The following is a 17,234-nucleotide window of genomic DNA, read 5'->3' as shown; positions in this document are numbered from 1 at the left end:
TTGGACAGGAAGCCCCAGGGAAAGAGAAGACTGAACAAGCAATCCGAAAGCCAAATGCTGAAGCCTAAGCCCGTCCTCAGTTTTACAATTACTTTCAGGGACAGAAAACAGGAGTGCGGATATTGTAACATCACACATTATTCGAACAACTTCTTAGATGCAAATGAGAATTTCCAATAATGAGTTCAGAGATTAGACCCCAAACTTGAATGTTCACTTGAATACATCTAACAGTAGATCTCTCTGTCAGTTCAGTAATTGAAGAGTTTAATGAAGACATTTCAAACAGAAAAACATCTGGTCTGAAAAATATCCGGAGAAGGAGACTCTGCTAGTGGTGTCTTGTTCAAATGGTTCATCACTGCTAAAATGCATTCTTTATTTCAGTACTGAACTGAGCTGCTTTAGTTCTCAAACACTGCTGCTTCTTCTGCCCATCTACAAGGGAGAAAGATGATTTGTGCTTTCTTCTCATGGAGTTAGTGAGGACTGGCAGCTAAGGCTCCTCTCACTCTTCGCTTTGATAAGTTAAATACAGACTCTGATTATTCTGTGTGATCCCAGAATAGCTACTACTAATTCGCTTCAACTCTTAGCAAAAGGACCACAGCTGAAATAAAGTAAAAGCAGACAAACTAAATCTTGAATTCTTTACCTTTGACATAAAGGTGAAGTGATAGAGGGCAAACTGGTATCGCCTCAGCTACCACTATTACAATTCTATGGGAAGAGGATTTTACTCTCCAGCACTGTCCCACCTCAATCTTTCAGAGAAGAGAGTTTAAAACAAAGTGAATTTAATTCTGAGATATTTATATGAAATTCCAGCATCATAGCAAATGTCAGCCAGAATCATTATACCAAAGTGTAATGGGGAGTCTGGCACGAGGAGACTTCCACTCCAGAATGTGTCAGGACTGAAGAGGAAGCCTGGGAAAGACAACAGAACGGATGAAATGCTGAACTTCTCCCTTAAACCACATTACAGGTATTAAGTACAGGCAAAATATAGACCTAACCTGGCTAGGCAAACTCACATTTCCATATTCAGGTGACAGGAGGAGTGGTTAACTCACTGGGAACAAGGGGAGAGCCCTGGCAATTTCTACCATCACTCCACACAAGAAACCTGACCTTAGGAGGACAACTAGTAGAAAGAGTAAATAATATTAACATTCACAGAAGAAAGCCACAAAACAGGATCTTATTCAATGCAGCACACAAGGCACTCCCAGCCAAACAATACTCTGCTGCTAATGGCTTGTACTTCCACATGACAAATCACGCTGTTTCAGCAGCCAAATTCCACCGCACACGGCCTTCAGGTACCAAGGCAACCAGCCTGGCTGATGGCGTTGTGTGGGTAGCTAAGGGGAATGGCAGAAGAAACAGCATTTTGACAAAAATCCAAGAAATTACTTCAAAATGTTTCCTATATTCTTTCTAAAATTCTTTCAAATCACTTACGACTCAAATTCATTTCTCCCACATTCCTAATATGAGAGACACGATTTACTAGAAGACCTACAAGTATTGCTAAGTTTCACCAATTTATTTCTTTGAAGGGTGACACATTGTGCTAGAAATACCATTTCCTTCACTGCTCTGTGTAACAAATGTCCAGCGCTGACCAGGATCTCAAGGGGCAAACCAACAGTCACTGCTAAGTGTTCCCAGTGAAGAAACCCACTACGCAGCAGACAGATTTTGGAACAAAGGGTATTAACGTGATGTCAAAGTAGTTTAACATCAAAGACATTTTAATGGCGTATTACAGGCTTAGAGGATCAGCATCCCAATTTATTTTGAAATATATTGCACATTTTTTCCAACCTCAGAAACTCCCCTGGGATTCTCAATTACACAGGAATTCAACAGAGCATTCTCTCTTTGAAGGGTCCCTACCAGACCAAAATCTAGTTAATTTAAAAATAGGAGTTCAAAAAGGATCCACTGTATTGCTTTTGCCCTGCGCCTTTGAAACTTCCATTCAAACACAGGTTGCTAAGCACTAAGAGTAAAACTGCTTTTAAGTACTATGAAGCACTTAAAATTAACCAAATTTAACAACAAATATAACATTTGCTCAGATTGGCTCTAATTAGAGTACTCTTACCCACCACAGCTCTGACAGAACAGATGAAATATTTGCAGACAGAAACATCATTATTATGCTGATGGTACTTATAATCAGAGTACAGTCAACATTAGGAAAGCATACACACACACACTGCAGTCATCTGAGAAGCAACAGTAAGACTTGCATATTTTAAAAACTAATGTAAGAACAAATCTGAATCTTGGGAAGTTTGGCAAGAACTACAGCAGTGTAAGGAAAGTAATGCCTGTGATGTAAATCTAAATGATGGGCTATAGAAAATATTTTTCTGTGTATAATGAAACTGCAGACTGGTCATCTCTTCCCATGCACCTTAACTCCCATCAAGTACTCTGTGGAATCGGCCTGTTTTCTAACTACATAGAAAGTGGTGGGTTTTGGTGGGGTTTTTTTGGGGTTTTTTTTTTCCCCCTTTTTAACTTAAAATAAACCCAAAATGAGAAACACAATTAGAATAGCCACAAATTTTCAGTGATGCTTTTCTTACATAAATAATCTGTCTGTGACCTGTCTTGTTATATACATTTTTCTAATATTCCTTTACTAGTAACTGCTATATCAGCAGTCCTAGAAAACAAGTTATTTTGTTTATCCGCTGGGAAGTTCAGTAAAGTTCCTTACTTTTTTACACCACCTTCACCTTAGTTCCAAAAGTAGAAACAGGTAATTTTTCTAAAATTGGAAGGTATTAATTAGTTGTTCCAGTGCTCAGAGCTGGTGTCCAAAGAGCCCCAGGATGTCCAGGCTTCCAACAAGCACCACAGACCTGTATTTGTAGGTGTGAGCAGCATTGTGTTGTAACACGGGTAGAGTGCAGTGACAGTTTATACTGAAATAAGAAAAGTTTGGTGTTTACGTCAAGTATATTTAGAAAAGAAATATCTTTTGTGAAATAAGAGATTCCTATGTTTGCACATGCCTGTTATAATTACCTAAGTAAATTGCTATTTCGATTAATATTAACTTGAACAAATAACTGCAGCAACTACTTTGCGTAATATAATATTCATTCACAAATTACAGAGTAATTTCAAAAGCCTAATTTTTAAAATGTCTTCCTGTGATGGAAATATTCAGACTTTTGGCAGGATTCCTTGAACTTTCTATTTAAAGTCAATCCTTTATCCACAGAAGATAATTTAGCTGTCCAAAACTAAAAAATGATGAAAGAATTACTTAGCCATTCTGATGTACAGATTTAATTTGCAAAACGTTTCACCCTCCTTAAAAAGGAACATGGCTACTTACCCCATCAAGTTTTTTTTTTTAAGAGCTTGAATTTTCCACTTTTCAAGAATGTACCTAACTTCACAGTTTTGATAGTGTCTCCCTTTACCTGAGGAAATTACTCGATAAACTAGAACAGTATTGAATAGTGTACTTAAAAGCCATTGATGCCAACACTAAGTTTTGGAAAAAAAAGATGGCAATTAAAAATGCATCCCTAGAAATCACTGTTCTTCCCATATGCATAAACATGAGCAAACTCCATGTACCTGTGTGCACACATGTGTGTTGGCAGCAGCGTAACGAACACAGTCAGCATTAGAATCTGAATTTTAAAAATCATGCCATTTGTTTTCACATCAAAAATGCAAACCTACAGATAAGCTAGTTACATTCTCTGGGTGGCTATTTACATTTAGCCACAATTTTGTGAATAGTCCGCACCATATACTACTCTTACGCTCCTGACTCCACTAAGAAAATCTTTTATGTGGCATATATGGGTCCACCCAGATGACCATACAATGAACTTAAAACACCATCATTGATCTTACTAATTACATCTGCCACTTTACGTGGTTCTTGTTTCTACTTGGCTTTCTTTCCAAACACCGTTCCAATTGTTAAATGGTCAGAATACACAAAGTGACAGATTTAGTGCTTCCTTGGCAATTTATATAACTGACTGCAACTCTGTTGTTGCAGTGAATCATGATTTATTTGTCTCGCAATGCAGCACATAACCTTTTAAATGCTAGGGAAAAAATGCCAGCGCTTCTTTAAAGTTTATATATGACTGCCCACCACCATTTTTCATGAACGGGTTTTTGAGAGACAAATGATAAAAACAAGCTACAAATTCCACCCACCTACTCCCGACCACTTCCTGAGTTCATCACTCACACGTACTGTATTTACAGACAAGCACCCTCCCCCAGAGCACCAGTGCATTCTTCTAGACCCCTCTTTTCCTCCTGGGCAATAATATTTTTCTTAAATTAGTGATAGGTATTCTCTGCTAAACACAGAGGAGGATAATACTCATCTCCCCCAGTCTTCCTACTGGCACGTGCCACGCTCAATCATGTCAGGTGAAATTAAGAGCAGACTGCAGGATTTTATTTATAGGTATCTCTCTCTACTCCAAAATTCTGATCCCAATGCCCGCCTGTGGCCTGTTCTCATACCCTACTCTCCATGCCTTTTTCTGCACTTTTTTCCATTATGTTTAAAAAACAGTTGAATGTACTCCTCCCCTTCTCCTCATTTAAACACACTGTTTTGTTCTGGTGTTTATATTGTGCCCATCTCCCTAGTAAATGAACGTCTAATGACTCATTGCTGTCCACCAGTGCCCGAACTAAGCCAGTCAAAAGCCTTCAGCACCTTTAATTATGAAAGTGATAATGAGAGAGGAAAGATTGTTTACTTTGAACAGAACAGCAGTATCTCCAATTAACGCAAACAGGATCTGCTCTTTGAAAAGCTATTTAACCAACACGCACAGCACAAAGTATTTGGGCAGTTCTCCTTACATTATAATTCAATTCTAAAAACTTAGGAGTGAGAACTCAGCAGATAAAATATTCTTCCCTCAGATGGCGACTATGGAATTAGCAGTCTGTTCATTAGGGTGTAATGCTCACATACCACCCTTCCCTGGCAGACTTTGAAACTGTTTGCAAAGGGGCCTGCTTTTCTAAATCGTCCTAGTTTGCAGAAGGAAAAAAACAGGGCTGCAGTAATGAAGTGACTTTTTCTAATCATTCAGCAGATTCATGCTTGCCTGTGGCCTCCTCCTACTTGGCCTCAAACAAGCCCTCCAAAGCCCAGCCTGGTGCTCCATTGACTAAACTCCATTCCCTACAAGTTTGCCTAGATGTTTAATAAACAAGAATATTGTTTTGCACAGTAAATATGCTTGCAAGTTGCACAAGTTACAAATCTAGACTTCAGTGGAATGTTCTCTGGAAATATACCCCCAAATCTAAGCCACTTTAAACATTTGCTATAGTTCTAGTGCTACACATGGCATAGACTGCAATAGAAATTACACCAACAAATCATGAATGAGGATCTTGGGCAAGACCATAAAATGAAACCGTAGTAAATTAATACATGAAGAGGACAGGATAATTTACAGAATAACAGTTGAATACTAAAGAATGGAGATGACAAGCACTTAAGCTGTGTCAGTGCACCTCATCCTGATCAGCTGGGGCAGAATTACAAGTCCTTTTTCTACCAGTTTGTGATATTCTGTAACACAAACAAATGTTAACTAAAAGGAGAAACGCTTCCCTTGGCCATCCTGAGTTTTGCAGGTCAGTGCAAAACAAACATCAAGAACTTTGTTTCAAGCATTTACATTTGGTTTGGACAATGATGGTAAAACCATTTAAAGTGAATTTGCTGTTATGCTTGTAAGACAGCAACATGTTTAGAACATTTAATTAGCCACAGAAGGTGGTTAGACTCAGTGCAGCATTTAACTTCACTTTCTAGAAAAAAACAAGGTTATAATTTAGGAAGCTACAGAAAAGTACATTTACAGATACTACACACTTCTGAAATGTTATTGCTGTTGAAAGAGGCTTTATAAATATGACTTTAACAAAAAGCTAAAGAAAGTATACCTGTGTCAAAGAATAAACACCTGAAATTAAGGAAACAAGAGCAACTTTCGTCTACCAGTGGTGAGAAAAAAAACCTCAACATCATATAGTCCACTAGATTGATAAACGCAAAAAACCATGGTAGGTAAACAAGTAAGAGTCAAAAGAAATATCTTCCCCTCATAGAAAAAGCAGACACTTCCCTTTGCTATATAAAACAAAAAGCACACATTGCAGACTGTCACGTTTATGCACACAGCTGCCACATTCTCTAATGGGTCAAAGCAAGTTCTTATGACAACAAATAATTTTGCTTTATCATGCTAAGTCACTATCTTTCTGAGTTTTGGGAATTATTATTTGGAAGGTACTAGTAGAAAAAGAAGCTTCCCTATATAACAGTCCACAATAACAAGAAACAAGGAATAAACCCTGTGTAGCAGGTGTTTCAACAGCAGGTAATTGATGCAGCTACATTATTCCCAACAAAAATATTTTATGACAATCTTTAAAAAGATATGAAACCAAATTCTGGCTTGGGCCAAACAGGCACAACTTCTATTGAAGTTAACACCCCTCACATAAAATGGAATACTGCAATACAAATTCAGCAAAATCAATACTTAAGCGTCACAGAAAAAATCTCTGCCTTATAGGTTGAAAGAAGCCACTTGTAATCATATTTAAATGGCCAATGTCACGAGTTAAAAGTACATCAACCAGCTCCACCACTTTAAGTGAAAGAGCTGTCAACTCACTAATAAAGGTAGGCTACTGAAACAGAAAAACAAAAAATTCCCCTAATTTAGCTGTATTTTACTCTAGTTGATCAAACTTCCATTTTTACAGGAACAGTCACAAAAACAGCCACTTACACTGCTGTCATTTTCGCTAATATAATTTTGGCTGATCCAAACAGTGTTCTCAAAACCCAGCCAGAGACAAGAATAGCTTTGCAGAACCAACATTTATGATATGTTATGTAAAGCAAGATGCTATATACAAATTGGCAGTCAGGTGTACTAATACACAAGGAGAAAGTAACATGTAGAAAACTAATAAAACCAAACACACATCATCTTCTGACCCCTCCTGCATATCCAGCAGGAGTGAAAAAGTGAGTGTTTCTCAGCGGAAAGTAAATATTAGCAGCAAAGACAACTTAAGCATAATAATTTCCTAGAGTTTAACAGCTGGTTTCATTTCAAGGAAACACAGTGCATCATTATTGTTATTATTCAAATAAATAAATGATCATCCATAATCTTACCTAATTCTGGGGGCAGCACAGTAAGACGATTTCCCTGGATATGAAGTTCTTTAAGCTGAGTGAGCTCACCAATTTCTTTAGGCAGTGATATCAGGTCATTGTCTCTAAGACTCAGCTAAGAGTGAATATAAAGTAGTCAGAACAATTTTCTGTTACCACAAAGCAGCCTAAACCAGAAGTCTACAGACTCTGCCCCCACCTTTCTCCTAAAAACTCAATTCTTCCAATTTATTTACAAGTGTCTGCTGTAAACAAGAAACCATTCCAGGTGTAGTGGACTATTCCTGCAAACGTACCCTACTACTCCTCAAATTGACTAGATTCTATTCCTATAAGCGTTGCAAAAGTGAATTGATTTTCCAAGAATTTAGATAAATTACTTACTATCTGCAACTTTGTGAGCTTCCCAATATCTGGCGGCAGGATTTCAAAATCGTTGTCACTTAGATAGAGTGCACGCAGCGTGGCTGCAAATTAAAGAGCAATATATAAACAGGGTGGCATATAACCCTACCATTTGAGGTCTAATCAATAAAAGGGAGTCAGGTTTGATTAATAACCCTGACTTGGTGAAAAGCCTTTGACATACCCAGGGCTCACAATAACAACAAGCAGGTTAAACTTAGATTTACTGGCTTATTGTATTGTTGGTGAGTTCAGGAAAACATCTATATTCAAAAGGACTGGCACAATTAACAATTTCTGCAATAGTAGACTCTGGCAGGTTCTGGCATTAGTCTCAATGCTCAGCTGTCAGAACACAGTCATTACTCTTTATTACCCCCAATTCTTATTCATTACATCAATTTGCATCCTAAATAAACATTAAAAATATAATCTGAGATTTTTGGACAAATACACATCTATATTAAGCTCTATAGAAAGCACAGTCTAACACTGGGAAAGAGACCTTAAAAAGAGAACAATACAGAAGACTCAAGTTGTATAATTTGTAATTTCCATGCTTAGTCGCTATGAAATTCACAGAAAAAAAGAGATGACCCAGCATAACCATGCAGCTTGCTATTACTGAAGGAGCATACATGACAGTTTGGAAAAAAAAATTAAAAAGGAGCCTCACAAAGAACTGTTGGGTGCAGTGGGAAGGAAGGTGGTCAGGTCAGCAAAACCTCTCCTCCCCGCCAAAGAGGAGATCCCATTTCTCTTATACAGTTTACTCCTCCTCCTCTTTTCATTATATGTGACCATTTTTAATAATGTTGACTTAAAAGTTTTCCTCTGCCAGGTTACAATCACAAAATCTCTCAGACTCCTTCCTCTCCCCTCGCCTGTCACTTTTCCTGCTAAATGCACTGATCCTGAAGTCGCTTCAGCATAGTACACTGAAAAGACCAGTAAGGTAGCAGAATTGCCGAAATCCAGAAAGTACCAGAATTCAAGCTGCTTGGACAACCATAATGCAGCCCTTTTGCACACATGCATTACAGTACCTTGATTTTAACTCTCTGAGCGTGTATTTTTAACATGTGCAAAGGTCAGCTTAACTCTACCATTCCTGTGCCAAGCTTTGTAACCTTAGTATATTTAACACATTGGTCACTTCAACGTCCACAAGCTGTTAAAACTATTTCAGTAACGAACTATCAGGAACACAATTGTTTCCAGAGTCAACACACAACAGCTGCTTTGCGAAACAGTTTACTTTCTCCTGAGGCCCGTAAGATTCTATGAAGTTTTAACTGAGTATGGGACCCAAGGTAATATTACTCAGAAGAAAACTCATATGCCATTACTAACCAAGTCTTCTTGTGTCCAATGGTGTCAGGTGACTATATATCAGTGATAAATATTGCTGAGCTATGTGAAAATATTCAAGAGTTATTCAGAGAAAAACATAAATATCAGAAAAAAATTCTGTTGGAGTTTGGTCTCCATCAAATAAGTTTCAGCTTGCAGAAAGCAAAGCACCATATCATGAAGATTTGTAGAGTTTTTAGAAAAATTTCTTACTCAGATAGAAGAAGTTTCCTGGTAGAGAATTTTCATTTAAGTTGTTGTATGTTAAGTCAAGAACCTCCAGAGCTGGTAAAGAGCCAAATCCCCTTGGCAAGGTGTTTAACCTGTTCATGCTGTAGGTGAAGAGGAAAAAACAGAACATGACATCAGTATTCACTTTATCTGGTAGGAATAATACAAGTAACAAGAGTTTCATTTGTAAAAAATGCATTCTACACCAAAATTCCGTTTTGTTTTGAAAAGGGCTTGATGCTAGAAGATATTGAACAATCCTTCTGTGACACAAAACTCTTTCAGCTCTTACTCTCATTAATATGCCCAAATCTGCCATTCCCCCATACTACGCAGATCTTCAGCACGGTACCAAACACGAGGAGTACCTAGACTGCACAGTATTTACATTCATCGATAATTGCTGCTCAAACCCCTTCTTAAGAACAGCAAATTTGTGTCACTAGATAACTATTGATGGACATGGAGCATGAGGTAAATAAAATGGCAGTCCTCTGATTGATGAGGCTTAGTCTAAATATAGCTCGTTCAGCCAGTCTTAGAGGCTTTAAAATACCAGTTCCTGCTGGCAAAAGCCAGAAGAAGATGGGGAAAGCTAATAGGAGAAAAAGGTTTCTCTGATAACCTGGAGCAGGCAAGCTACAGAAAACACAGTAACTTTTATCTGACCTCAAAGGGCTTGAATGAGGGGATCCAGATAATCTCTAGAGCTGCTGCAACGACAAAGAAAGGCAAGGAGCTGGAGACAATATTCATAGCACCTTACTGTTTGTGTACAAGCTAGAGCTCTGGCTGCTTATTACAGGAACAGAAAAGAACCACCAGCCCATTATTTATACTGTCCCTAGTGTACATACACCAAACATATAGCTTGCCTGTATGGATCTTGCTTCATTTGTCACCGGGGTTTGAAAGTGGAACAGAGAAGACAGGCATCTTCAGGAAGAGCATGTACAGGTAGTATTTTGAAGAACTGGATTTTATTCTTATGATAGGAAACAATCATGACCTTTCACATGTTATCTCTAGACATATTCTTAATTTGACTCTCCTTCTGACACAAAAGTGATAAATAGCAATAGCTACAACTGAAGTCAAGAGAAGATATAATGTGAATTTATGAAGAGCGATATAATACTAAAAACTATAAAAACTCAAGTCAAAGTATTAACAAAGTTGGGTACCCAAAAATAATGACTTTTGGCTCTATTCTCTGGGGCCTTCCCTCCACCCCTCATGCAATGTTTGTCAAACGCTGTGCTACACTAAGTGATAAATACTATGAAAGACATCTATAGGACACTTAATAAGCCCACCTTCTAAGAAAGTCCTTTGGAAGCTGAATTAAACGCAAGAGCAGTTGCACCTCTGGACTAAGCATGATGACTACAAGTACAACATTTCTTTTACAGACTCTCAGATACTAATCTCACTTTTCCTCTCCCACTTTTGCATAAACCAGCCTCACCAGAACAAGGACCTTTAGAGATCAGCTCTCTGTAGCTAATTTCTGAATGAAATCTTCTTCACCCGCAATGAGAAGTCCTATGACGGACATGCACCTATAGTATTACTGTTGCAGTAGTAGCTATTAAAATACAGAACAGCATTCTCCACTATTCTACTGCAGTCTCGCCAGTGCTTTTAAAGCTGTTCTTCATATCGAACAGAACTAAAGAAAGTAGCTCCTTTTTCACTAGTAAAAAGAGTAAGTGCCCTGACAACCTTCCCTTTTGTAAGCCAGGAACAGGGAAAGAAAGAGTGTTCTCCCTATTGACAATAGGCAGAATGGTATCTATTCTTTGGGATGGAAAAAAAACCAGCTGAAAGTCCCTGCCCAGCACTATTCGGCCTTGCAGAAGTTCAAACATTGAGCTTGTGCCACACCTGCCTTCCAGATTTTTTATTTTTTTTAATCTTTTCAGTGCAGCATCTTCCCTCTTCCCAACCCACTACTTGATCCTTCCGCACCAAAATCCTCCCAAAAATCATCTATGCTTTTATTCAAGTGCCCCCTGGCCCCCAGCGGGCTGTTTTGATGTCCTGTGTGCGTACATGCACTGCAGATGACAAGAGGATTCTTGGACTCCTCCCCCACCAGTCCCAAACTATTAGAGCAGAGCAGTTTCCCCTTCACTGATTCCAAGGACTTCTGAAGCAGAACCCATTTTGCAGAACAAAACCTGTGTCTGGAAGAATACGAGTAAGGAGAGGATTAAGAAGGAAGAGCATTTAATCTGCAGGATCTTGGACCACATGACACACAAAGGTGGCAACTGTGGTTCCAGACCTAACTGTCTGCTGGCCTTAACCTCGAGTGGCCTTTCGTACTACATTAATAGAAAAAAATATGTAGTGAAGACCAGTACTTGAACTACACAAACACTTGTCACTGCTTCAATCCCTGCAAAGAGCCCAACTTCTTCCTCTCTCTATACATTGCAAAACTTCTATATGCCATTCCAAAATACAGATTTTAACTCTCAAGGCATATAAAATGCTGCTTTTCAGAGCAAATATTAATTCACAATCAAATCCAGGTTCAAACAGATATTGGAGCGTGCTAGAGATCTGAAGTGACCAAATAAAGACCAGAGAAGATGGATCATCACCAGCCAGAATAATTTCATATTTAAAATACTAAAAAATCCTCTGTTTGATTATGGTGTTCAGAAGTTTGAATTTGTAAAATACACGCATTCTTTCTATGAGAAGCCTATAAAGCTGAAGATTGCCCCTACTAGTGCTTTCCTAAGTAGTTACACTTTAAATATGTCCAGGTAGTTTTGAGAAGGTTCTGTGGTTCACATTCATTTTCTTAATAATTCAAGTAAGCCTTCTGCAACTGTAGTTTAATTATAAAGTATCACCAACTCTACACTTAACAGGAATGCCTATGGCTCAAATTCAGTCAATGCTAGCTCTTTGAGTTAAATGCACACCACATTTAAAGATTTACTGCTTCTTTTACAGGTTTAATAGAAATTGAAGTTTCTTTAATCATGAATTTAGGACTCTGGAATTAAAGTCCTAAATTAACATGAAAAAATTAGTATTTGGTTTCATTTTTTTTAATTTTTTTTTTTTTTTTAACAAAGCAGAACAGAAAATAGAGCCTGGCTCTTACACAGCAACCACAGAATTAAAAGACAGTTGCTAGGGAAGTAAAATTCAATAATTGTTAAGTTTGACTTCAATATTAGATAAATGTGAGTTGCTCTTGCCCTGAAATGGTTATCAGTATATCAGAATAAGTGCTTGATCACTTAAGTATCCGATTATCCAGGACACTAGCTAAACACTCTGAAGCCATAATTGCCAAGTTATCATCAAACACTTTCAAAAAGACACTTCAATAGCAAAAACCAATAAGTTTCAGTTGCGACAGTGTTTGACAGCATCTCTATTACAGCAAATTTTTCCATTAAGATACGCACCCAAGATTCAGGTGTTTGAGCTTCTGAAGGCTGCTAATCTGTGTAGGCAGCTCCTCAATCTGGTTGTTGAAAAAGTTGAGCACTTCTATGTTTCTCAGGTCTGCGATGTTTGCTGGCACAGCTGTGGAAAAGTTTTCACAGTGAGAGACTGCAATTAGAGCAAGCTACCTAGACTACAGATGCTCTACTAGCACCTGTCTTTTGCTCTGTTTGTACAGTGGCTGACAGTAGAAACAGCACCTAACAGCTATTGCAATAAAAGCAAAGTTTATATCAAAAAAGTCTCCGATCTGGAATCTGTTCTCAGTGCTGAGAGCAGTCACTTTGTACTCTTCAGAAGATTATTACCACTATTCTAAGATATTTTGACTAACAAAGACCATTGCTCTCATAGACTAACAAAGAGAAGCAGGGCTTCCTCTGTGTTCGTGTAGCACTTACGGGTCTCAAACGAGCAGAGCTTAAGAGACTCAGATCACGTCATTATTTGAGTTAAAAAGAATGGATGATACAAGTAGTTACACCAAGATAACAGTTTTATTAATGTTCTTTAATAGCAAACATGAAATAAAAATCCATTTTTAGCGATGGCTCATTCTGCTTACTGCTTAAATGATCTAGTATCCAAGTTCTCATCCATTTAAGATTCAACAAAGTTTACAAAAATTTAAGTTCAGCCCTAAAACTGGAAAATTGGAAACTCCCTGGTCTGGTATGGCCCACTGATTACTACCCACTGTTGGTTTTGCAGGTTGGCAGCGACGAGGTTGGGCAAAGAAGCCTAAAAGCGATTAAAAGGGACTTCAGAGCGCTGGGGCAACTGGTTGAAGGATCAGGAGCACAGGTAGTGTTTTCCACAATCCCTTCAGTGGCAGAGAGGAACGCTGAAAGGAACAGGAAAGCGAACCTGGTCAACGCATGGCTCAGAGACTGGTGCTGTCAGAGGAATTTTGCTTTTTTTGACCAAGGGGCAGTTTACACGGCACCGGGCCTGCTGGCAGCAGATGGAGTTCAGCTATCCCTAAGGGGGAAAAGGGTTCTCACTTATGAGTTGGTGAACCTCATCGAGAGGGCTTTAAACCAGATTTGAAGGGGGAAGGGGATGAAACCAGGCTGCCTAGAGATGAGCCTAGGGGTGGCATACTGATGTCGGGGGTGAAATCGATAGCCCAGCTCAAGTGCATCTACTCCAATGCACACAGCATGGGCAGCAAACAGGAGGAGCTGGAAGCCGTTGTGCAGCAGGACAGCTATGACATAGTCGCCATCACAGAAACATGGTGGGACGACTCGCATGACTGGAGTGCTGCAATAGATGGCTATAAGCTCTTCAGGAGGGATAGGCAAGGAAGGAGAGGTGGTGGGGTGGCTCTGTATGTTAGGAAGTGTTTTGATTGTATAGAGCTCAACGATTGTGACGACATGGTTGAGTGCTTATGGGTAAGGATGAGGGGGAAGGCAACCCAAGGCAGATATCTTGCTGGGTGTCCATTATAGACCACCCAACCAGGACGAAGAAGCCGACAAAGCATTCTACAAGCAACTGGCAGAAGTCTCGCAATTGCAAGCCCTTATTCTTGTGGGGGACTTCAACTTACTGGACATCTGCTGGAAATATAACACAGCAGAGAGGAAACAGTCCCGGAGGTTCCTGGAGTGTGTGGAAGATAACTTCCTCACGCAGCTGGTAAGGGAGCCTACCAGGGGAGGTGCCCTGCTTGACCTGCTGTTTACAAACAGAGAGGGTCTGGTGGGAGAAGTGAAGGTCGGAGGCTGTCTTGGGCTTAGCGACCATGAAATGATAGAATTCTCAATTCATGGCCAAGTAAGGAGGGGTGTCAGCAAAACCACTACCATGGACTTCCGGAGGGCAGACTTTGGCCTGTTCAGGACACTGCTTGAGAGGGTCCCTTGGGAGACAGTCCTAAAGGGCAAAGGGGTCCAGGAAGGCTGGACGTTCTTCAAGAAGGAAATCTTGAAGGCGCAGGAGCAGGCAGTCCCCATGTGCCGTAAGAAGAGCCGGCGGGGAAGACGACCAGCCTGGCTGAACGGAGAGCTTTTGCTGGGACTCAGGGGAAAAAGGAGAGTTTATCACCTTTGGAAGAAGGGGCAGGCCACTGAAGAAGAATACAAGGACCTCGTTAGGTCATGCAGAGAGGGAATTAGAAAGGCAAAAGCCCAGCTAGAGCTCAATTTGGCCATGGTCATAAGGGACAACAAAAATGTTTTTTCAAATACATTAACAAAAAGAGAGCCAAGGAGAATCTCCATCCTTTACTGGATGCAGGGGGGGGAACATTGTCATGAAGGATGAGGAAAAGGCTGAGGTACTTAATGCCTTCTTTGCCTCAGTCTTTGATAGCCAGACCAGGTATCCTCAGGGTATTCAACTCCCTGAGCTGGAAGACAAGGATGGAGAGCAAAATAAACTCCCCGTGATCCAGGAGGAAGCAGTTAACGACCTGCTATGCCACCTGGACACTCGCAAGTCTATGGGGCCAGATGGCATCCACCCAAGGGTACTGAGGGAGCTGGGGGAGGAGCTTGCCAAGCCGCTCTCCATCATTTATCAACAGTCCTGGTTAACAGGGGAGGTCCCGGATGACTGGAGGCTTGCCAATGTGACGCCCATCTACAAGAAGGGCTGGAAGGAGGATCCGGGGAACCACAGGCCTGTCAGCCTGGCCTCAGTGCCAGGGAAGATTATGGAGCGGTTCATCCTGAGAGCACTCACAGGGCATGTGCAGGACAACCAAAGGATCAGGCCCAGCCAGCACGGGTTCATGAAAGGCAGGTCCTGCTTGACCAACCTGATCTCCTTCCATGACCAGGTGACCTGCCTAGTGGATGAGGGAAAGGCTGTGGATGTTGTCTACCTGGACTTTAGTAAAGCCTTTGACACTGTCTCCCACAGCATTGTCCTGGAGAAGCTGGAGGCTGGTGGCCTGAACAGGGGTACTCTTCACTGGGTAAAAACTGGCTGGATGGCCGAGCCCAGAGAGTCATGGTGAATGGAGTTAAATCCAGTTGGCGGCCGGTCACAAGCGGAGTCCCCCAGGGCTCAGTTTTGGGACCGGTCTTGTTTAATATATTTATCAATGATCTGCATGAGGAGATCGAGTGCACCCTCAACAAGTTTGCAGATGACACCAAGTTGGGCGGGAGTGTTGATCTGCTTGAAGGTAGGAAGGCTCTGCAGAGGGATCTGGACAGGCTGGATCAATGGGCCGAGGCCAATTGTATGCGGTTCAACAAGGCCAAGTGCCGGGTCCTGCACTTGGGTCACAACAACCCCATGCAACGCTCCAGGCTTGGGGACGAGTGGCTGGAAAGCTCCCCTGCAGAAAAGGACCTGGGGGTGCTGGTTGACAGCCGGCTGAAGATGAGCCAGCAGTGTGCCGAGGTGGCCAAGGCGGCCAACGGCATCCTGGCCTGTATCAGAAACAGTGTGGCCAGCAGGAGCAGGGAGGTGATCGTGCCCCTGTACTCGGCACTGGTGAGGCCGTACCTCAAATCCTGTGTTCAGTTTTGGGTCCCTCACTACAAGAAGGACATTGAGGTGCTGGAGCGTGTCCAGAGAAGGGCGACGAAGCTGGTGAGGGGTCTGGAGCACAAGAAGTCTTATGAGGAGCGGCTGAGGGAACTGGGGTTGTTCAGTCTGGAGAAGAGGAGGCTGAGGGGAGACCTCATCACTCTCTAAAATTACCAAAAAGGGGGTTGCAGAGAGGTGAGCGTTCGTCTCTTCTCCCAAGTGACTAGCGACAGGACAAGAGGAAGTGGCCTCAGGTTGTGCCAGGGGAGGTTTAGACTGGACATTAGGAAAAAATTCTCTACTGAGAGAGTGGTGAAGCATTGGAACAGGCTGCCCAGGGAGGTGGTGGAGTCACCATCACTGGAGGTGTTCAAGGAATATGTGGACGAGGTATTGTGGAACATGGTTTAGTGGGCATGGTGGTGTTGGGTTGATGGTTGGACTCGATCTTACAGGTCTTTTCCAACCTTAATGATTCTGTAAAAGAAGTTCAGCCAAGCCCATTTTCAGTTACCTCCCATAAATGAATAACTGATCAATACACATACATGGTTACATAGAATTAGCAACAAATCAATACCTGGTTATCTAGAAACATGAAAAATAAGGCAGAAGCACAATATGAATATGCATGTGCAGATGAGGTTAAAAAGCTATTCAGATTTGCACCTTTTCTCCTTCAAACTTAGTGAGATTTAAGCAGACAGCTGAGGTTTACATAAAAGGAGGTTGGCAAGTCACCTGCCCTGAAGCTTGCACCTGTGTTCAATATTCACCTTGGTTCAGTCTCAACTTTGACTGCATCAGGAACCCACAGAGTGCACATCTAAATAATGAGAAGTTTTTATGAGGCCATGATTTTCTTTTATTTGTTGGCATGAGGAAATCTCAGTCTTAAAATGGAGTCAATAATGTTTACAAAGCAGAACATTAAAGTGTGTCACATTTACTAGATTATAAGCCTAATTACATTGTGAACAATGACAGGATCACTAACAAACACTAATTATACTACATAAATAATACTGTTGAGGGTCATATTCAT

The 17,234-nt window shown here is 40.8% G+C and overlaps 1 protein-coding gene across 1 annotated transcript in view; it reads right to left on the bottom strand.

Moving 5' to 3' along the window:
- Window positions 1–17,234, bottom strand: part of RSU1 (Ras suppressor protein 1) — a 120,154-nt gene that overhangs the window by 74,516 nt on the left and 28,404 nt on the right. Inside the window, exons 4-7 of the mRNA XM_059818884.1 lie at window positions 12,658–12,778; window positions 9,203–9,321; window positions 7,616–7,698; window positions 7,232–7,346 (exon numbers count right to left, since the gene is read on the bottom strand). Of these exons, the coding sequence (XP_059674867.1) occupies window positions 7,232–7,346; window positions 7,616–7,698; window positions 9,203–9,321; window positions 12,658–12,778 (438 nt within the window). The remainder of the gene's footprint in view (window positions 1–7,231; window positions 7,347–7,615; window positions 7,699–9,202; window positions 9,322–12,657; window positions 12,779–17,234) is intronic.

Source organism: Gavia stellata, chromosome 6 (genome assembly GCF_030936135.1).
Source record: "Gavia stellata isolate bGavSte3 chromosome 6, bGavSte3.hap2, whole genome shotgun sequence".
NCBI lineage: Eukaryota > Metazoa > Chordata > Aves > Gaviiformes > Gaviidae > Gavia > Gavia stellata.
The sequence above is the reverse complement of the archived record's forward strand: the minus strand, read 5'-3'. Positions and strand labels throughout refer to the sequence as shown.